Below are 23,207 nucleotides of genomic sequence, written 5' to 3'. Positions count from 1 at the left end.
TTGTGTTTTATCCCGGATATGGGGATGTCACATAAATATATTAATAACATCGTATCTACATGTTCACACATCCACATTCGCATTCCATTACAGTTTTCATTACAAGTCCTTACAAAAGTGTTGAATGGCAAACATTCAACATAACACCTGAGACATATTATTATATAGCATCTTTTAAAATATGTGAACTCTTGAAACGGGCTTTTCTACGCACCTTAATTGTGTGATGTCCCTGTTACAAAAACAACATGGATACAAGAATTGTAAATAATCTAACATAATAATAAACAACTAGAAGTACATTATCGTTACTTTTCGTTATTAACTTAGAATGGGTAGATTCCTTCTTTTACTTCTTATATACATTGTACATCTCTTATTATTTCGTTAAGTGTACTTTTCTCATTCACATACCCCAACATCTCCATAGGAGTTGTAGGGCCAAAGTTTAACATCGGTTGAGATTAATTACTTCATCTTAACTCGGTCATCCACCTTGGATACTTTTAGTCGTAGCTAATCGCAACATTTAAACTCAACTATCCATCTCAGATGTCATTAACCAAAACTAATCACGAAATCAAACCTGTCATTTCTACGAATACCATTAGCCAAAGCCAATCATCATAATCAACTCAGTCATTCATCTTAGATGCCATTAACCGAAGCTAATCATCAAACACAACCCGGTCATCCATCTTAGATGTCATTAGCCGAAGCTAATCATCAAACACAACTCGGGTATCCATCTCAGATTCCATTAGCGAAGCTAATCATCAAACACAACCTGGTCATCCATCTCGGATGTCATTAGCCGAAGTTAATCATCAATCACAACCCGGTAATCCATCTCGGATGTCATTAGCCGAAACTAATCAATAACTCAATCAACATTTCATAATTGGTTTAATATTCGTCAACAACTCAATCGAAATTTCATAGTCGGTTTAACATTCGTCAACAACTCAATCAACATTTTATAATAGGTTTAATATTCATCAACAACTCAATCAACATTTCATAATCGGTTTAATATTTGTCAACAACTCAATCAATATTTTATAGTCGGTTTAACATTCATCACAACGCAATAATATATATCATCCTCAAACAAATTATTTCAAAACATTAACGTTATACAAGAAAAAGGTGGAAACCACCTACCTGTTCCTCCTGTGGGATGTCTTTGCCCGGTCGAATGTCCAATCCCATTCGCATCATCTAACACATCACTAGTCACAAATCAGCACATTTGCATTCTGAAATCACATGACTCATCACCATACATATTTCAAGAATCCACATGTTCACATTCAAGTGTTCCACATATTACACAATCACACAATGCAATCATTTTAATCACTAAACCAATTCAAATATGTAAATCTGCTGCAAAAATTAGTAAGCAAAAACTGGTTTGCTAGTGTCGTAGATTCGCTAGAGAATTGATTCGCTGGAATGCAGAATCGTCAGCGAAGCTGGTTCGCTAGTGATGCAGATTCGTTTGCGAACTGATTCGCTGGAACGTAGAATCGTCAATGAAACTGGTTCGCTAGTGACGCAGATTCGTCAGCGAATTGATTTGCTAGAACTCATAATCCTCAGCGAAACTGGTTCACTAATGACACCACAATTCGACAATGAAAACTGGTTCACTGCTGACACCACAATTCAGTAGCAAAACTGGTTCACTGTTGACACCAAAATTCAGTAGCGAAAATGATTCGTTGCTGACATCAAAATTGTTGACGAAAACTGAGTCGCTGCCGACTCAAAAATCATCAACGCAACCCCTGTCGCTGCCGATTTAGAAATCGACAACGGCGATGGAATCGTTTCTGGTTTCATTTCTTCCTTTTGGTCAAGCGTAAGGCTTACGCTAGGCTTCCTTTACCAATGTTTCTCACCCAAGGTGGACATAGAACTCACTGAATCACACTCCATTCATCATTCATCATCAAACAACACAAGCGATAACAATTCTACAACACATAATGATTCTATTTCATTTTTATCACACGGACAGTCATAAAATTTTGTTGCAGCCTATTTCCATCTAAAAATTCAAGCAAGGACATCAACATCATTTCGGTTTCAGCACACAATTTGTTCTTAGCATCCAGAAAATCAAACAATTTCAAGCATGGACATCTACATGCATTTCGGTTGCAGCATACAATTTGTTCGTAGAATCCAGCATAATCATATAATTTTCAAGCATCAACATCTACATGCATTTCATCACATAATACATTTTGTTCAGCCATTCAGTTATGACCGACCCTTTACCAAGTTTTGTCCATTCAATCTATCCATTTTTCTTTGTTAAATGTTTTGGAATTAAGTCTCCAGCCCCATTTTTGTCCCTCCTTTTAGTTTGGGTTTCCTTCACAGCTGGTATAAAAATTCTAGGCATTCCCTTATGGTTTTTTCCTTATCCTTTCGGTTCCAGGGTCACAAGAACAGGTGAAAGGAGGTACAAGACCCATACCTTACAAATCTAAGTAGATTTGGGGAAAGTTTGATAGTATATCTTTTCTTCTTCTCCTGGTTTTCCCTCCTTCTTCTCTCGATTTCTCCTCCTTCTGTTGGTTTCTTCCCACCGATTCCATACCTCTACTCCAACCATGTCTACAGTTGTTCAACCTCCTCTCAAGCTCTCCCTTCTCTCTCTCACGCCTAAGGAAGACACATGCAACAAGGGTTTGTTCAACTCTCTTTAGGAAGAAGGAAAAGGGGCAAGAGCATGCAACTAGACACATACAGCTGGTTTTGGGAAGAGTCGTCATTTCTCTTTCCTTGTATTTATACCCCCTCTTAAATGAGATAAGGTGTTTGGGTTATTTTAGATTAGTTTCTATTTTAATTCTCTCTTAGAATATACCAATCATTTTTGTTGGGTTTTACAATGTCACTGCTAATTTAGAAATCGACAGTCAAAACTGTATCGCTATCGATTCAAAAATCAGCAGCCAAAAACTATATCGTTACTGATTTAAAAATCAGCAGCAAAAATTGTTGCTATCGATTCAAAAATTAGCAGCGCTCTAGCTTTACTTTTTTTTTTTTTTGTTGAGTGTTTACAATTTGGGCGAAAAGAAATAACAGAAAAAACATGAACTGAAGAATTCTTCGGGCCAAAACAAGTTGAAAAACACTCCTTTTAGATATCTTTCACTTCGTCTGGTTGTGTTGTTTAGCTGCTCGCGCAATGTGGGGTGAAATATTGAAATCTCATGGCATCTGAACATTACCTTTTCATGATTGGAACAAAGTCAATTTTGGAAAACATATTCTCAATGATGTGCAATGCCGATGAAGCTACTTCTCATTAAAGCTAATTTAAGTTACAGACTTTACATACAAAATTATGACTTTATACAATTTCCCCACCATAGGCAAACAATATTTGTCGCAGCAGAAATGATAATTGGAATATCGATCCAATTCCTTGGGTTGTGATAAAATTCAGAATTCCCAGCTGCCATGGGAATAGAATGGACAACAATGATTTCTGCAAACAAGCAAATAAAGACGGGTATCAGCACTTTAAACACACCGATTTCAGCAATTCACGCCAACCAAAAATGTAATATTGGAACTAGTAAAAAAACCTACACACTAGGGATCCAATTACGAAACAAATGCTAACCCATCATTAATTTCCAGCCAGGTTCTCGTATAAGTGAAGATGCGAACTTTGTGGTTACGAATGAATTGCTATAAAAGAATTCCAAGCTTTTCTTAATTTTCCAACAAAACCTGGTTATATCTCAGCTAACTTTACTCCGGCATCGTTCAATGTTAGTGTATTAAACTGGATCTCACCTGAGACTATCTAAACAGTGGTTATTCCTGTCAAACATCTATTCTCAAAAGAATGCTGTATTATGTGCACAAAGACTGTTGATGTTCCAATGCTTCAGGCAAGCAAAGTCATGCCTGCAAGACCAGGTTGGGGTGTGGGAGGTTTAATCAATGACCTCAAAGATTCCATGACACTGGTAAAGGAAGGTCGTTTCCACGGTTCACTGTAGTAGTAAAAAAAATGAGGTGAAAATAGCATACAACTGAAAAGGTTTGAAATAAGAAGCCAGATCTTTGAACTTACTTGGCCCAGCAAGACTCAATTAATGCAACCACTTGAGGATTTAAATCCCGAGGAATCTCAAGCCTTTTGCCCTTGAAACCAACAGCCGCTACAACCTACAACATAGTATCCATATCGATAATATGTATCTTGTAATCAATTTCAAACAATGTATCCTCACCAGTATTTGCAAAAAAAAAAAACAAGGTACCAAGGAACCAAACCTGAATCAACCATAAAAAAGAAAATAGAAGATGAAAACAAGCATAAAAAAACATCATCACACTGGCAGACCACCACAATAACCAAAATGATACAGAGCCACTTGCAAACACTAAAATTAAATGAAATAATTTCAATAACCACACGCATGCAGCCAGCCTGGCTCCTAAATAAGCTGGAAAAGCTTTGATAAAAGAACAGGAACAGCTGCTACACCCCTCAAGAAACAGAACTGGTCCCTATTTTAGCTCATTGCTGGAGCCTGGAGTGGACACCTTCAATATAGGTCACGCTCATTTATGATTAACATAGAACTTCAGAAAAATCCAAGAAACGTGAAAGCAAAGGTATCTATTTTGCATGGATATTTAGGCATAAAAACGAGCATCAGAAAGCAACTCTCCAACCAAGGACCTTATCAGGAAAGCAAAAACACAATACATGGTTCCCATAATTAGAGAGGCCTTATCAGGACCTTGGCAGAGGTCTTTTAGTAGTTACAGTCATACTTATTATTACTGTAGATATGTACTTGTAGGACATTGTCTCTCATCTAATAATATTCTGGATATCCACTTCCAAGATTTTTCTTAATAAGTTAAATTGTCAATAACGAATAATCTTACTCCATTCACATTCTATCATTTCCAAACCAACTATGAAACTTCATAACACAAACCTGTGCTGGATTTAAATTGCTCCAAGGTTGCTGCAATGTTGCTAGCTCCCACAGGATTACACCAAAGCTGTATACATCGGACTTCTCATTTGATGGTTCATCACATAGAACTTCAGGTGCCATCCACTCAGGCTAATAAATTGGAAGAAGTATTGTTAAGCTCATATTTTGATAAAGAGTGTCCCAAGCCATCTTAAAACGAAGATCCAGTCATGTTGTTAAGTTACTGCACTTACAGTCCCTGCTGCTGACTTTGATGAAAGAAATGTGTTTGCTTTCAAACGTGAAAGCCCAAAATCACAAACCTGAATTGATCAAACAAAGTGAGCAAAAGGTAAGGACATGCATCAAAGTAAAGTACTCGATGAAGAAACTGAAATCTTACAGGGGAGAAAAAAGAAAAGAAACAACTTTTGGAGGCCACAGAACACACTCATACATAAAGCTATTCTGACCAAAGAAAATAAAAGATGCCAAACAAATTTTCCTCCATAAATATGCTCACTTATTAACAGAATCACATATCCCTCCGATCATGGCATAAAATAATAAAACATTAATCCCTAGATTTACTAAAGAAATTTCAGTGAGAAATAAATGAGATACTACTACTCTTTTCACCGTGCTAAAATTTGCAACTTCATCATGCAGTATAAGACATTAACAATATGTTGATTTCAAACTGGTCAACAAAATGATCAAAATTTTGCGAGCATTGCCAATGTGATACATCCTACAAGCAAGACAACTGACTATCCTGAACAGGATGGCCTCCTTCTACAAGACAAACTTAGAAATAGTCAAAGAAAAACTATAGCAAGTAACAATACCAGTACATGGTAACATCTAAACATGTACGGAAAAATATTACATCACATGAACCACCTAGATCAGCTGTCTAACAATATTTTCTTCAAAGCCTACCAAGGCATTGCATCTTTACAAATTAAACTACATGATTGCAAAAGGCAACAGGATTCAATTGCGTTTCCATCCTCAATAATCATAAAATGGGAAATTGGTAGTCTTTCTGCTACTTGCAATATCAGCCTTACCTTCACTGTATATTTTTTGTCCACCAAAAGATTAGGAGATTTCAGATCTCTATGGACAATGGGAGGATTATGTTTGTGAAGATAATTCATACCCTTTGCCTGTGAGCAACAATGGCAACTCAATTAGCTATCCAAGGCAGTGGAGGAGATTTGAATGCCCATAACAAGTTTAAATATAGAAAAAGAAGAGAGTACAAAAAAAAAAAATTGAAGTTTCAAATCCATACCACATCATAAGCCATACTCAACCGACGCCTTTCATCCAACACCTCTCTTGCACCTGACTTGTGTAAAAGCCTATACAAGCTACCCCTGCAGTGCAAACCAAAATATTTAATTTGTTTAACTTCAGTAGTGATAGAATTAACATTCAAATAAGTGAAGCAAAAAATGGTTTAACTCTGTAGACTCCACATTATACAAGAAATAGGAGGGGTTTCTAAGAAGACATCACGAAACCTTGATAAATATTCTGTCACTATGGATAAGTTTGGGGGCTGTGTAACGGCACCCATAAAAAGAACTATATTTGGATGCCGCAAGCGTTTCATTATTGCAACCTGAACAAAAGATAAGAAACTCGGCAGTTCAAATACAAACCAAGAAACGTAAACAGAAATTTTCTTAAGCTTAGTGCACAACACACTCAATTCTAGATAAAACACACCTCCCTCAGAAATTCCTTGAAGCGTTCGGCGTGAAAGTCTTGCTCCATGAGAATTTTCACAGCAACATCCTGCAATTAAGACATAAATTTGTGTGTGTGCGCGCGCGTGTATTCAAAATTCTGTACAAATCAGTGGAATATAAAATATTAGTTTAAAAAAGACTTCAAGAAAAATCAATGAAAGGAAAAGGAAAACAACATTTAAATCTCCAGAGTACAAAAAAAAAGACTACATATATAAATGTGACTACTCCTATTTACATGTGCAAGAATGACAGTAATGCAACAAGAAATCAGTAAGGATAGAAGGAAAAATTAGAACAAGATAAAGGACAGGAACTTGGCAAGATAAAAATGCAAAAATATTGCGTGATAAACAATACATCCTAGGTATCTTGCTTGAGAATGGCAATATTATTTGAATATAATACCATACATGCACTTCACAGAACTGTGTGGTTAGGAGATTGTTACAGTCCTTCAGATACTATGATGAGAAAAAGGCAAGCCAATAATAAACTTCGACTCAAACTTTCTGATATAAAATAATAAACTTTTTGAGTAGCATCCTAAAGTTGACATAGTACAAAATGTCATCCATGAAGCCAAAATAGTGTTTTCTTTTCGAACTTGGATTTGACAGAAAATTAACAGTCTCGTATATAGTAAGTTACCTATTCCAAGAGATTCCATCAAGTCAACAAGCAAATAACCATTCTTCAAAAAAATTCTCCCCCAAATTAATATAAACAGATCCTCACTAATCTATCACAGATAGAGATCAAAATTCACAAACCAGAGAACAAATTGGAATGCAAAGCATGCCTTCCCCATTTCTATTGTTATGTAACTGTAGAAAAAAATATTAAATACTTACCGAGCCATGCCAATCAGCACGATGGACAGTTCCAAAAGAACCTGAAAATACACCCATTCACATCATAAGTACAGTCTCCACAAGAAAATTGGCATAATGGCATGAGAGAAACATTGGTGATATGCTAATACACCATGGTCATGTTTTCTTTTCCAACTCTATCAAGAAACATACCTGCTCCAATTCTTTCTTTTAAAACAAGATCACTCCAAGGAATATCCAAATCCTCCACATCAAGTGAAAGTTCTTTACTTGTTTTGCCAGAAACCAGTTGACTACCTTCAGAAATGGAATCTTTACTAGCATCAACTCTTTGATCAGACAATGATATAAGTGGCCGGATATCTCTACGCACAACTGGTGGGATTTTCTTTAATGGAATTGGATCTCTGACCTCATTCATTGATTGTTTAGCATTCTGGGATGGATTGTACGCTTTATCTAGGCCACTTATATGATTAACTTTCAGTTGCCGAGGTAACTTTGAAATTTCATTGGTGTTACTTGGGAATTGCACAAGGTTATTTCTTTCTGGGCCTGTCCTGTCAATTTGTTTAGAATTCATAACAAATCCAGGACCTGCACCATCATCAACAGTGCCTGCAATGACAGCAGTTAACAGCAATGGAAGCTTCAGAATTTTCTCCTCTACATGGAAAACTAATGGAAGTATCAACTTGTGTGAAAACCCAATTTGCACTTTGCATTTGATAGAAAAATGGAAACATCAAAATCAACTACCAGTTTCACATGGGAATTCAATAACTAGACATGTCTGGTACTAGCAGAGGGAGAAATTTTGGCAAAATTTAGTATAATTGACAGTCAGTTTATCATGCATATGGGTAATGGAACCAAAGAAGTCAATAAGAATATACGATGAAAGTAATTGGATTGAAGAAATGAAAAAAGACAAGAAGTAATAGCAATAACATGGAAATACAAAATGCACATGAACAAAACCAACATGACCTATATATATTAAGCTTCCATGACAAGCACATGGTTAGAACACCTAAAAAAGGTGCAATTCACTGAATGAATAAATAATAATATGTATCAAACTTAAAATGAAATAATCCTCTAGCTACAAGATTTGTCACATATTAACCATATAAATAATGGGTGAAAATGACCAAATGTCCTTATACTTTCAAATTTTGGTTATACTGGCCTCCGTACATGATTTTAGTTTACAACAATCCTTTTACTAGACAAGTTGGTAGTTATTGATTTCTCAGTATACAAGTCCGTTATATTGACAAACTACCGTCAGTTTACCAAATTAAATGCGTTGAGAGCATGCCATGTGTATGGTTTATATGAATATAAATAAATATTAATTATTAATAATATTAAGAAAAACTAAATAATTTAAAAAAAATAATAATAAAGTTTTTAAAATAATAAAATATTAAATTGAAAAAAATATAAATACATTTTTAAAAAACAAAATGAAAAACTATTTTTTTCTCATGTGGTTATATGAGATTCTAACCTTAATTTTTTAAAATTATCTTTTTTTTTTTCATTTTTCAATTGAATAATTTTTTTAATGGTTAAAAAATATAAAAAAATGGTATTTCTTTTTTTATTATTATCCAAATTGTTTTTTATTTAGTATAATAATTTTATGTATTTTAAAATATTTACGAAAAGTTGAAGAATTATATTTTATGTAGTTTTTCTTAATTTTAATAATTAAATGTTTTTGTATTCCAACAAACCGTTGATGTGGTACTATCTAAAACTTTTATTTGAGTCAGCTAACGGTAGTTAGTCAAACTAACTGGCCTGCATAATAGAATTGGATAGAGGGTTAATAAATAACAACTTGTCCCATAGAAGAGTTGTTGCATACGGTGCTTTTCACCCTATAAATAAAACTCCACCTCTGCACTGCCATTTGAAGTTAAATGCAATTCTCGAACCAAAATTAGATAAGGTGATAAGCCCTAGGAAAACCATTCTTTATATTGGCAAGCGACTTCAAAAGTAGAGATAACAAGTTCAAAACATAGTGAATCATTGACTGGTTGATAGCCCTTTTGTACTTTTTGCACCTTCTCTTAGGTGTCAATAAAGTTTTTTATTTCCAAAGCAACCAAACATTTCAAGACATCCAAAAGGCAAAGTTTTGCAAACAATTTTGGCCTCCATAGAAAATTCTGAAATTTAGTGCTCAATTTCGTAGAGATAACATAGCAGTAAATCATTGACTTATGGTACGGAACTAGATGCATTGCCTTCTACTATTGGATGTTATCTCTTGATATAATTTTGAATGAGATAAATACATAAGCCATTATAAAAATGGTAGAAAAAAGTCCAACCCCCTAGTTATTGATCAAACTAGAAATAGTCTCTAGACAAAATTAGGGATATGATCAGTGCCTTCCATTAAGTGAATTAGATTTCCATCCCAATTTTGATAAGTCACATGCCCCTTGTGTGTTTCACTTAACCCAATTGGATGGAAACCAAATTTTTCTTAACAAGATACGTGATTAAGTACCCAAATTTATTCAAGGGCTAATTGCACCAAATAATTTGTTCATGGATTATCTCTACTTCGACCATTGAGCACCTTTTACAATTTACCCTTATGAAAATTTTCAATTAACCAGACCATTAACACCATGTTTGGAATCAATTCTATGTTGAAATTGAATTCATTTCTATAAGCCAAATTGAATTCCTCTTTTTTCTAATTGAATTCCCCTATTCATAACAGCACTAACATGGTAGAATTTAGTTCTTTGATAATCTTAAATTAAAAAATATTAAAAAAGAAAAACAAAATTAGTATAACCATAATGTCATTAAGAATATCCCATCAAATAAAAAATAAATTCTCAAATAAAACATTGTCTTTCATAGGGGAGGCTTCTAAACAAAAGTAAACTAGTAGTTCCTTATCCACCGCCACAGGTTTGTACAAGAATCAACAATTATCTTCTATTATGGAGCTTTATGCATGCATCTATGTGACTCTGTATTTTTATTTTTTATTTTTTTGCTTGAAGTTTTCTCCTTGTTTATACATTATCCCTCTATCATCACCTCTCCTCTATGTAACTTTTTCATGAAGATTTTTTTTTTTTTTTCCCTATCTTCAACTTTTGATGACAACAATAAAAGAAGAGATTGTGTATATATATATATATATACTTCGAGAATTTTCTAGTTGGGTGGATCCTAATATGAATTTGCAATATATTTGTTTGGGTCAATGAATTGTATTTGATCAGCAACCATTCTTTAGCCAACTGTGAAAGTTTGTGATGTTCCAATGAGAATGTGATTAACTTTTGACAAAGATAAACACTATATACTAGGAAATGTTGAGGGCATTTTGGGAATATGAAGTTTGCAATGGCATTTACCATGGAAATCTGAGTAAATCCCATCCCTTTCAATGGGATTTTGAAATGTACGGAAATCTTCAATTTCTTAAGTTGTTGAAATCAATTCTTAATTGACGTGCTGGTTCTAAATATGAGATTTGATAATACCTACAGAATTGATATCTATTCTTGTGAAATTCTAATGATCAAAATGGGCTATAAATTATTTCTGCACTCCATCGAACCCAAACTAAATTATTCCATACCAAAACACCCATTTGTTTAAATGACAGATTAACACTGCTGGAGTTTTTAAGTTACCAAGCTAAATACACTTTGAGAGATGAGTTAAAAAAAAAAACCTAATTTCAACTTTTAGTAAAGGAGGTCTCTTAAATACACATAAGAGAAGTCAACATGGTTTCCTATCCTTCCAAAAGTGGTTGGATCTTTACCCAAGATCAAGTCTTTTCCTCCAAAATCAGTTGTGAGATGAGAGGATATTATTAGACCACACGACCATCTTCTTGGTCTTTGCTATCAAAGTTACAGGGCAGTTAAGGCATGCATATCAAAACCCATCAAATCAATCTTATGAAGCTAGAAAACTAAAACCCTTGACATACTGTAAAGACATAAAGTAGTGAGGAAACAAAATATCAGGGAGAGTGAGCACAAACCTTTCTGATCTTGCAAAAATGGGAAAGGGAAGATTAAATTAGAAAATTTGTCTACAGTAAAGTAGGTTACCGAAGGGTAGTTCAGTCCAATACATTTAAGTATTTTAATGAAAAAATGATAGCTCACTTTTTGGGTTTGATAGGTACACATGAATTTAAGTTGGAAAAATTATTAGGTGAGCTTGTTCATGCCACGGACCAACCAATTATGGAAGGACATATCATCTTATTTGGCCACATCACCAACTTTAAAATAAACGAACAATAAATATGGCTATAAAGAAATATTTCTCATTGTTAAGAAGAAATTAGAAAAATGATTATTTCCCTTTCATGGTTAGTTCATTCATGGTCAGTTCATTGATATGATCCAAGAAAAGGTTAGAGGAAATTTGGATTTTAGTGTAATTGTATCTATTGTCCAATTTTACGCTATCGAACATAACTCTCAATCAGACCGTTGGATCGGGCTGGAATTTTATTAGGAGTTTCCACACATGATGTTCCACATTGAGTTAAAATTTCAGGTCAATCGGAATTCGATAAGGTCTTACGATACAAATCAACAGATGCAATACAAATTTTGTTATTTGTTGCCTTTTGACTTATGAACTTTTTATTTGAAGATGATTCATTTCCTCATAACACAAGAATATTCAGCGGCTTATTTTTGAGAATTTTTTAGTTCTATAAGAATATTTAATGGGTAACATCATAGTTTTCAAGTGTGGCAAAGATTCATTTATATTCCAAAATCTTTTCTTACAAGAATTCCTTCTTTATCCTAACTACATAAGGAAATGAGTGCTGGAATATTTAATGGCAGATTACTTTTTGGGTTGAATTATTTTTATATATTAAGCTGAATTATTTTCAGGTTTTATTTTTTATTTTATTTCATTATTTGGATATTTATATTCAGTTTAGGGCTTGTGTTTTAGTTTTGTTTTGTTTTGATCCAAAATTAATGTTTTAAACTATTTTAGGCATTAGACTTGTGTTAGTTGATTATTAGCTTGGATCTATTGATTTGCAACCCAATAAGAGTCTATTATGATTATTTAGGAGGACTATACATTATTTTCTTTGCTACAAAAGTCAGCAACCATAATGTTAGGACAAAGATCAACAACTGACTTATCAAGATACAACCGACCTTGTGGCGTATTTGTATACTTCGGGTTCTTGTTTCGCTATAAACAACGGATCCAAGTTCTTTTCCACTTCCTTTGATTCTTAGGTACAGGTTATCTCTGGGTTAGGTTTCTATCTAAACCTGAATTTCAGTTTTCTTGGGTTGTTTATCTACATTGTTGTAGGTTTATGGATCTTTATATCCACTGTTTTTTTTATGTCTTGTTTCGAGTCAGTTTTATTTTCTCTTCTTTCAATATTGTATAGTTTTGTGTTAAGGATCATTTGATAAAAAAAAAAAAAGTCCAACATTTAATTCTATCCAGAATATCTATTTAGAGTAAAAAAAATAAAGAAATTAACAAGATTGCAAATTTTGGTTTATAGGGGGAGATTCATTCGGGTAAGTAAATTGAAGTTCTCGAGATTGGTGTTAAAATCAGTGGGGTACCTATAGTTTCATATTCAAAATTTTAGGTTAGAATTCCTATTCCATAATGTTTTTATATCATATCTTGCTTTTCTTTCATCTCTTTTTTGTATTTATGTCATGTATTCACCAAGAGAAAGGGAATGAATAAGGGTTTTCGCTCAAGAAAGCAAAGACATCTCGTATGTTTGGGGTTTTAAAGCAAGAATTTGTTAAGTTAAAAGAACTATTCAATGAATGCCAAGCTTAAGAGATAAGAGCAACAACATCGAAAGAATGAAAGACAATAGAGAAGGATGCAATTTTCATAGAAAGTTGTTAGAAGCAAGTGTTGACAAGAAAAGAGCTTTGAAAACTTAAACAAAATGTCCTATAAAACATCTATTATACCTATTGGTGATTCGAGGATGAATCATCTTGAAAAGAGTGAATGATATAATCCAAGAAAAGGTTGAACAAGGAAATTTGGATTATAACATAATTGTGTCTACTGTCCAGTTTTACGCTATCAAGCATAACTCTCAATCCGATTATTGGATCGAGCTGAAATTTTACCAGAAGTTTCCAGAAATATTGTTCTATATTGGTTAAAAATTCCATATCAATCGAAGTTTGGTAAGGTCTTGCAATACATATCAACAAATGCAATGCGAATTTTGTTATTTATTATCTTTTAATTTGTGAACTTCCTATTTGTAGAGGATTTTTTTTCTCGCAAGGATATTCAGTAACTTATTTTTTTTAGTTTCGTAATTTTACAAGAATCTTTAATAGGCAGCATCATAATTTCCAATTGTGGCAAGAATTCATTCATATTCCAAAATCTTTTTTTCTTACAAAGATTCCTTATTTATCCTAACTACACAAGAAAAGAAGGGTTGGAGTATTTAATGGTAGATTACTTTTTGGTTGAATTATTTCTTTGTATTACTCTGAATTATTTTAAGATTTTATTTGTTGTTTTATTTTATTATTTGGATATTTACATTCAGTTTAGGGCTTGTGTTTTAGTTTGAGTTTGTTCAGACCCAAAATCAATGTTTTATAATTGTTTTAGGCATTAGGCTTGTGTTAGCTAATTATTAGCTTGAGTCCGTTGGTTTGCAACCCAATAAGAGTTTATTATAGTTATTAAGGAGGACTATATATTGTTTTTATTTTTGCTACAAAAATTCAGCAGCCATAATGTTTTAAATAAACTTGTGTTTTACGTGATGCAACACTTTTCTCTTTGCTGAGACAAAGAACAAATTTGACTTATCAAGGTATAACTGACTTTGTGGCGTCTTCAAATACTTCGGGTTCTTGATTCTCTATAATTAACGGGTCTAAGTTCAATTTTCAATACCTTTGGTTTTTGGATACAAGGTTATCTCTGGGTTAAGGTTTATCTATCACAAACTTGATTTCAACTTTCTTGGGTTGTTTATCTACTTCATTATGAGTTTCTGGATATTTATACTCACGAGGTTCGCATCATCCATAGCCTCACATGGTGAACCATGTTCATTTAATAATTACCTCCTGCATGAACACAATGCTCTAAACAAATTTATCAACTAATTACAAGTTTTAGTAGCAAGACTCCAAGATAACAGCAATGAAAATATATACAAATCCAACTAATAAATTCTCGTAAAACGATAGCTTTGGGCAATTAATTCAAGTTTGCAATTAAGGGCATGCAACATGAGCAATTGGCAAACACATATTATACTCATTAATGCAGGCAGATAATAAAAAGTGCATGTTGAAGAGAAATAATCACATCCAAAGACAGGTCACGGAAATATGGACTTTGTGTAGTTTATGTAGCTGCTTTGTAAAATATTTACCTGCTGAAGCATCATCAAATACGAAATTAAGTGATTGGCAGTCCAAGAAATATTGTTCGGCCAATGACCTGAAATCAACGGTAGGTTCAACTGATTTGATTCGAGGAAAGCGCAATGGTGAAGAAATTGAGATGGAAGAAGGACCATTGAGCAAGGAATCAGGTTCGCATAAACAGCCAGGCATTCCAACTAAGTCAACTAGATACTCCCTGAAATGAATTAAATGTACTTTGTCAGATGTTACTCACAAACTGTAGCTGTAATTATGAAATATGCAGAGCCTAGAGTCCTAGACTACCAAAAAAATCTAGACTGCATCATTAATAAAAAAAAATGACCCAATTGTAGTGTTAGGGAATAATATAAATCATATCTTGGAACCTCACCTAACAGTTTAAGCTATTGGGTTGAGATAGTTCTTTGACATAGTATCAGAGCCTTGATGACCAAGCGGTCACGAGTTCGAATCTCACCATCTCCATTTATTTGATAAACATTAAGCACAAGATAGTGTGGGTCTGTGCAAGTTTCAAGTTCAAAGGGCTTTCACTTAAGGGGATGTGTTAGAGAATAATATAAATCATATCTTAGAACTTAACCTAACAGCTTAAACTATTGGGTTAAGATGATTCTTTGACATGTACCACCCCAAGGAAGAAAGGAGAGAATAAACCACAACAATCAACTGGCAACAGGAATCTAACATTTATTGATATAAACTATTTTGTTTAGCTTTACTCGAGGTATGAATTACGTTGAATTTGTATGCAATGTGTCTACTTTTGTAAATCTTAAAAAAAATCTTCTCCAATGTTGTTAACAAGTAATAAGGATGAACATTAAAATAGATCTTAGAAGAAGCAAGGTTATGTTCACAAGAAAGAAAAGGAAGAATCTACAACAATGAGAGGATGTCAATAACTCTGAATAAACCAACTAAACTTTGATTCATTTAATTTCACACTTAAACCAACTAAACAATGTTGGATAAATTGTTGAATTGGCAACAAATAATAACAGAAAGATACCACGATGATTGGAAAAAAAATACCTGTCAAGCTCGAACTGAACAAGACAGGAGGAAGCATCATCTCTTTTACAATATTTACAGCCCTTTGCAATTCGACATGGCAAATCAATAGTGTCAGCTAACACCTACATAAATCATATAAGTTAGCATCAATCCCTCTCTGCTACCAAGAAAAACAATAAACAGATTCACAACCAGGACTCTTTAGTGAGGGGGTTGAGAAATGTTCTTCATCATACTTGTTATCAATTTTAAAATACTGCAACTCCAGCAAAAGTTGCAAGCAAAATGCTAGTTAATTGTTGAAAACAAAAATAGAAATCACTGCATAAAAATATGAAAGGCCTTCTTACCTTGAATAGTAAAGCTCTATGACTACATAGACCACTGGATAGGCTGCCTATTGGAACCACAACAGATCCTAAGCAATCTTTTAGATCATCACTGCATTCCTTCCAGATGGAAACGAAATCATCTTCTCGTCTGCTGGCTGACCCCCTTATGATAGCAATAAGACCATGATGAACAAAGTATTGTATAAAAAGCTACCTCTTAGACTTTTGCATGAATAAAGACTGGAACTCACCCCATCCGATTGCAAACAAGCTTTGCCAGCTGATCAACTACCTCTTTTGTTGTTACACAGCTACAAGAAATGCCATGGACCCTATTCTGGAGTTCCTTTAAGCATGGATCACTACGTTGATCAATCAATACCACTTCCATTGAAGAATCAGCATTGGGATCAACAGACTTTAGTGATTCAATTGATGGAATACGGCCATTCTCTTGCGAATCAGTGCACACAGTCCACACATATGGATCCATTCCATGTATTAGGTAAAATCCATCGGGAATTTTGTCTAAATATGATAAGCATCCACTCACCTGATGTGCACTACACTAATAAGTTGCATCTTTTAACGGTGAATTCCAATAAGCAAGGTTTGTTATTATGCTACAGGAGGAACCAAATAAAAAGTGGAGCTATGAATATTTGACATTTCCGTTCGCTGTACTAAAATGAAGAGACGTGTACAGTCTTATTGGGCTAGGCCAGATGCTACTACGCAAAACCATAAGTGGAATGAAAGTTTTGGAAACTGGATCCCACATCCACCTCCAGGTTACTTCGGACTTTCAGCCTCCAGTGCACCCATATACACAGGGAAAATAACCATGCTAATCTACAAAGCATGACATGCAAACAACAGCTAACCTAAAGAAGTTTTGATTTAATACATTACACTAACCCTCACCCTTTTGCCTAATGATTAAGGTTAAAGTTGGTAGTAGAGTAGGCTAGCACCAATAGACCCACTCATAAATGGTACCTCTCCCCTCTTTCATTTCGCAGTAAAATGTCTATGGGGCCCACCATATCATCCATCTGCATTCCATCCATCCTAGAGTGAAAAATAAGCTTCACTTTAGCAGCTAAAATGAAGACAATCTTGGCTTCCCTCCAGTGACACAACATAATTCTATGTCTGAGTTTCAATCCACTAAAAGCTAAAGTTAGAAGAAACCTACTTGGATTGCAGCAAGAATGACCGTAAAGCGAAAAGGGTTGTCTACTTAGTTCCTACAAGGTTAATGTACAGTATGGTTCCGAGTAGCAAGTTCAATCCACAAATACAAATTGAGGAGAATTAATAAGACTGAATTAGAGGGATTGCATGCAATCATCCACCTAGAGCAAAAGGGACTTTGCAGGAGGGCTAATCAAGAAAGGGTTGTTTCATCAACTAGGAAAGTATGGCAGCTTCTTATGTCCACATGTATATTTCTTAATTTGACACATCGAATCACTTTTATAGCTTTTAGTTTTGATCCAGGCTCACGATAGAGAACTACGGTTTTGTTATGAGCAGACCAGAAAATGATTAAAAACTTCATTCTTCCCCAAATTATCCCAAACAACACCTCTTGTCTTCGACATATTCTAACCTCTAGCTTGCATATTATTAGTTCATTTTCAATGCACAATTGATTAGAATAGATTTCAAACATTAGTTATCAACTAAATCAATTTTCCCTCGTCTCGTCACCCAAACTATGTAAAATAATCTAATCCATAAGTAAGAGCTCGAGGTCAACATTTCTATATGAATAAGATCCCACGAATATATTTTTATTATTATTATTTGAAAAAAAAACAATAAATTAGCAAGCATACCCAAAATCGATGAGACAAGGCCTCTGGCGAGTTAGAGGTAGAGGAGCGCAACGCTGATTCAGCCGGAACAGAATCGAGAAAATTAGGATCGTCAGCACAGGTGGCCTCGGACGACAATCTCAAAGCCAAAGCCAACTGTAACTGATAACTTTCTTGAGTTTGCTGCGCCCAACTCTTCCCAGAGGATCCATTAGAGGGGAGTCTGGCCGCCGTCATAAAATTCCCATCCTCATACCCATACGCCTGATCAATCTCATTTACTCCACCGGTTGACAGAGTAGTCGGCGGGTAATACTCTCCTGATAAGGAACTCTCTCCGAAACTACTCCAACTCGATTGCCTTTGCAAACCGATCGCTGCTGACGATGAAGAATACAAACCAGTTCGATTACTGTTTCCTCCCATTATTCTATGATCAGGCTCCCAATCCACGAAGATTCTCTCTTGCTGCTTTATTATTAGTTTGTTATTTTTTGAGTCACCAGAGAGAGACGACGACTCGTAGTATGGCGGCGGTGCTTGCTGTTGCTCCTCTGCCTGCTGGCTAAGGAGAATGTAGTTGTTGGATCTTCGACCGGGCATTTCCATGGAGATTCCTTTTATTTATTTATTTCTCTTTCGAGGTTAAAAGAGAGTAAAAACCACCATCTTAGAGAGAGAAAGACTAACTTCAAAGTCTGGTACAGGTGAACTGAACCTCAACTATTTTTCCCCTTTCAATCTCTCTCTCTAGAACTCCATTGTTGGAGAGAGAAAGCAAAGTGGTGTTGTTTATTTAGTGGCATAATTGTAATTATGCTATGGGATTTCAATTTTTCAACATATAAATTAATGATTAATATTAAGTAAATTATTACTATTTCAATTTCTTGACATTAAATTAAAAAAAAAATCTAAAATGAAGGGTGGTGTTCAACATTGTAAAACATTATTCATATCACAGTACAATATAAACTCAAGCAATGTTTTTTAAGATTTTTTCATTTTAATCCCTTAATTTTTTTTTCTTGATTTAGTTCTTCTATTGTCAAATTGATATCCAATTTCTTTTTATTTATTGACTAGGAGACAAAATTAAAAGAATAAGGATTAATGTGAAAAAAGCACCGAAAATAGATGGTGTGTTTGAAGTTGGCGCTAAAAGTTCAATTTGATCCTCTAATTTCTAAAATTATACCTTTTGGTCCCTTAATTTTTTTTCAAATTCAATTTTGGATCAAGACTTTATTTTTATTATTTTCAATCACTGGATTGTGAGACGAGATAGAGAGCATCATTGGATTCCGCATGTAAAAAGAGAAAATTGTTGTTTTCACCAATTCTAACTACCAAAATAGTTGATCTTGGTATCCACAAATTTCATTTGTTAAAAAGAGTTTGGTGTTATTGTTTAAAATCTCAATGTTGTCTAAAAAAGTATATCTAAATTGATAAATTAGTATAGATATTCTAAGAGTGTTTATAAAATGTTCTTTTCAAAAAATGGATTAGAAAATAAATTAGTAAAAAAAAATTGCCTTGATTTTCTACCACCATAGTGGTGGATAAAATTTAGTCAAACAAATAACATGTTGTCTGCATCAACAGGTGATGTGTTGTTTGATTTTTTCAGGTTGTTCGCCCCTTAAAAATAATTAAAAAAACAAATATGTCAAGCCTAGGTGTGTAAGGCTTGCACATCTAAGCTCTTTTTAGAACTTTTTATTAATAATTTTGTTATTAGACCCGGTTGAGTTCATGATCTGGATTATAGGTTCAACGGGTTTAGCTACAACGTTCAAGCTTTTTTTTATTGTTGTTTAATGTAAATTTTTATCCCTTAATTTAACCATTTGTTATCGATGATTTTTTTTTATTGTTTAACTTGAAATTAAAAAAAAAATCAATTTCACCATTGCTCCTTTGCTATCATTTAGCTTAAAAAATTATATCTACTTTTGTTATCTGAAGGGTTTTTTCTACAACAGAAAATATTGTGCATACACATACAAAACACCGTGGATATATATTGCATGAATCTCAAGACAGGAAGGGAAAATGAAGGAAGTAAAGAAAAGGTTGTCGAAGCCATATTAGGAGTTTGACGCCAACATGTGTTGCCCTAAGAGAAATGGCTTGACAAGATTATTCTGGTGACGCTAAAGAAGACAACCATCGGATCATAAAGGAGGTTGCACACTCATCCTCAATTTCCACGGCCTCCTTAAATACTAGCGTGTGAAATGCACTCTTTAGGCAGCTTTTTTCTCCCTAATCCTTTTATATCAATTCAATTTAGTCATATATTTAAGCTTTTTTTTTTTTGTTCCTCAATTCTTTTTTATAACTCTTTAATTTAATCCAGAAATTCATTCAACTTGTGGCTAATTAAGGCCTAGCCATGAAGAGAGTAAGGGATAAGAAAAAAAAGAGACATGTTGTCCAAATAGTTTACCTAATTAAGATTATGTTTATGACCTGGGTTGTGAATTTTATAGGTTAACTAAGATTGGTTGAGGTCGATACAATATGACATATATTTTAAAAAAATTTCTCCAATTTTTTTCTAACTCTTCAATTTAGTTCTAGATTTAATCCAATCCAATGTCAATTAAGACTCAATCAAGTTTCAATCGAGAAGAGAACAAAGGAAGGAAAAAGAAAGAGAGAGATTGTCCAACTGAGTTAATTCATTATAGTCGTGTTCATTACCCGAACCATAAATTTCATGTGTTAACTCGGGTCAATACAATATATCATTGTCTTTTCATTTCACTCTTTAATTATTTTTTTATTAATCCTTTCATTGTTCGTTGTTTCGCATTTAAGCTAGGGTTAGACAAATGTTAAAACGACAACAACATAATTTTTTGACCAAATCACTATTTGAATGGATGACTAGTTCACTCTTGTCCCACTAGTTTGAACAAGCCACACTGATGTTTTTCATTTATTAACACATATGGTGGTCGATTAATTTGATCTGATACACTGGTCGAGTTTTTAATCCTCATCACGTGCAAAAAACAAAATGCTCACTTTTTTATTCAATAATTGGTTTTTAATCCGACCTGCAATGAAGCTCAAGCCCCATGCCTAGTACAAACTATTATAATAATTATTATTATCATTTATGACAAATCTCATATCAGTATTCACCGTATAAGGTTTCTCAATTCAATCTCTATAAACCTTTTCCTTAGTTAAATCTAAAGATGTCAATTATCAAATATACTAAAACACATCGCTAAAACATCGCTAAAATACTGTATCAATCTATAATAGTGCTAATAATTTTCCAATTTGGTCCATAAACATTTTTTTCAATTGCATTGTTCTATGCCTAATTTGTCAAACACTGTTAAGAGGAGAAAAATTAAAAGAAAAGGGACCAAAGTGTGAAACAAGGAGAAAACCCATGGCCATGTAAAAATCGAAGGGGGGGTTCTTTTTCATACTTATACATTTCTTTTCTTACCTTTACAATCCCAATATTTTTTGTAATTTCATATTTGATCCAAAAAATTATTTATTTTACATTTTAGTCTTTATAAGTGAGAGTAGAGATAAAAAGTCACTGGATTTTAGTTAAAGAGATAGAAAATCATCAGTTGACACCGATTATGTCCAAAAAATCATCAATCTTTGTGTCAACGGGTTGCATTCGACGATAAGATTTTAATAGTGGTTTTTTTTTACCTTAATCTTACCTAGATAAACATATCAAGGTCGAGAGAGAAAAATCTTTTCTCACTTTGATTTCTTATTTTTGAACCATTTTTTCGGTTTTTTGGTTGATAAATGGGGTTCTGGAAATTCTAAATGTGTTTATTAAGTGTTTTAGGTGAAAATAGTGTTTAAGAAAAAAAATCACACCTGAATTTCCAGCCACCACAATGGTGGCTGGATTCTGAACAACAATAGACAACGCATTGTCTATTTCTTTTTTTCAAATAATAATTTTGTTTAGAAAACAATTTTGGCGTAAATGATCAACAAGGGAATATATGTTGAGTGCTGAAAGTGAAGGGCTTAAAATTTTGTTAAGTTTCATCGCACTGGATTAATTCCTTCTTTCAATATTATTTTGATCAAAACAATTAAATATAAATTATTAATAATCAAGAATTATTTCCTTTTTACTTTATTAGATAGTTGAATTGCTAATCAAGAATTATTTTTTATTTTTAGTTTTTTAGTTTTTCTTTCCTTTTTATTTTTTATAGAGCTTTCAAGTTTCTTAAATTTGTTTTATTATTTTAAATTTGAAGTTTTAAAAAATCATATTTTCTTGTGGTGATTTGAGGAACATTTTTATAAAAACGAAACATGACATATAAGAAAAATGTTAATATATAAAGAATTTTTTTTTAAAAAAAAACATTATTTAATTTATTTCATTAGTTATTTGAATTTCTAACCGAGAATAATTTTAATTTTCTTAAAGCGAAAAAACAAACTTTAACAAAATACACAATTTAATACATACATACATACATTTGTGTGTGTGTGTGTTAGAGAGAGAGAGAGAGAGAGAGATTCAACCATATTATTCGATAGTCTCACCCATATTTACCTAATGTTTTGCCTATTTTTTTATACATAAAATGCCTTGATATTCTTTATTTTATGTTTTGAAGGCACTTTTTAGATGAAAGATTAAAAAAGAAGTAAATTGGAGATAATTGATAGATTTGACCTCTAGTCGATGTTTTGTGCAGAACTTGAGCTCTAGAGGTCAAAATGAAGTGATTCCAGTGGAATTAGAAAGCTAATATCCATATCTTCTATACATATAAGGCAAGAAAAATGAAAAAAAAAAAAGAAGGAAGAGTATGGAAATCGCAGTCTTCAAAGTCAAATCTTGCAATCTGCCAATGTTGACCTTCGACCATTCCAACTTGAATATCTTGAGCTACAGAAGTCCATTTGATGCAACCTTAATGTTTTTGGATTTCTAACTCAAAGACCTATCAACGTACCACATTTTAGCCAAAAATGAT

General features: G+C 33.4%; 1 protein-coding gene across 11 annotated transcripts; it reads right to left on the bottom strand.

The window, feature by feature from the left end:
• Positions 1 to 3,300: 3,300 nt before the first annotated feature.
• On the bottom strand, positions 3,301 to 18,992 carry LOC18106266 (serine/threonine-protein kinase CTR1). Of its 11 annotated transcripts, none has more exons than XR_008057628.1 (17): positions 18,226 to 18,991; positions 16,633 to 16,934; positions 16,400 to 16,544; positions 16,068 to 16,171; positions 15,017 to 15,225; positions 7,765 to 8,190; positions 7,591 to 7,631; positions 6,714 to 6,782; positions 6,506 to 6,606; positions 6,274 to 6,358; positions 6,047 to 6,145; positions 5,228 to 5,296; positions 4,992 to 5,123; positions 4,112 to 4,206; positions 3,829 to 3,942; positions 3,653 to 3,720; positions 3,301 to 3,514 (listed from the first exon to the last, which is right to left on the bottom strand). XR_008057628.1 is itself a non-coding variant. In XM_052448024.1 (16 exons), exons 1-15 carry the CDS (start codon positions 18,811 to 18,813, stop codon positions 3,873 to 3,875), a joined length of 2,535 nt encoding a protein of 844 aa, XP_052303984.1. In that variant the 5' UTR covers positions 18,814 to 18,991; the 3' UTR covers positions 3,301 to 3,720; positions 3,829 to 3,872. The 11 variants fall into 11 exon arrangements, 4 of the variants coding, with proteins under 4 accessions (XP_052303984.1, XP_024443648.1, XP_052303983.1 ...); XR_008057627.1 differs by having other exon boundaries at positions 3,619 to 3,720; positions 3,829 to 4,031; positions 18,226 to 18,989; XR_008057624.1 differs by having other exon boundaries at positions 3,619 to 4,031; positions 18,226 to 18,989.
• Positions 18,993 to 23,207: the final 4,215 nt, after the last annotated feature.

This window comes from Populus trichocarpa, chromosome 16 (assembly GCF_000002775.5).
Source record: "Populus trichocarpa isolate Nisqually-1 chromosome 16, P.trichocarpa_v4.1, whole genome shotgun sequence".
Lineage (NCBI taxonomy): Eukaryota > Viridiplantae > Streptophyta > Magnoliopsida > Malpighiales > Salicaceae > Populus > Populus trichocarpa.
The sequence above is the reverse complement of the archived record's forward strand: the minus strand, read 5'-3'. Positions and strand labels throughout refer to the sequence as shown.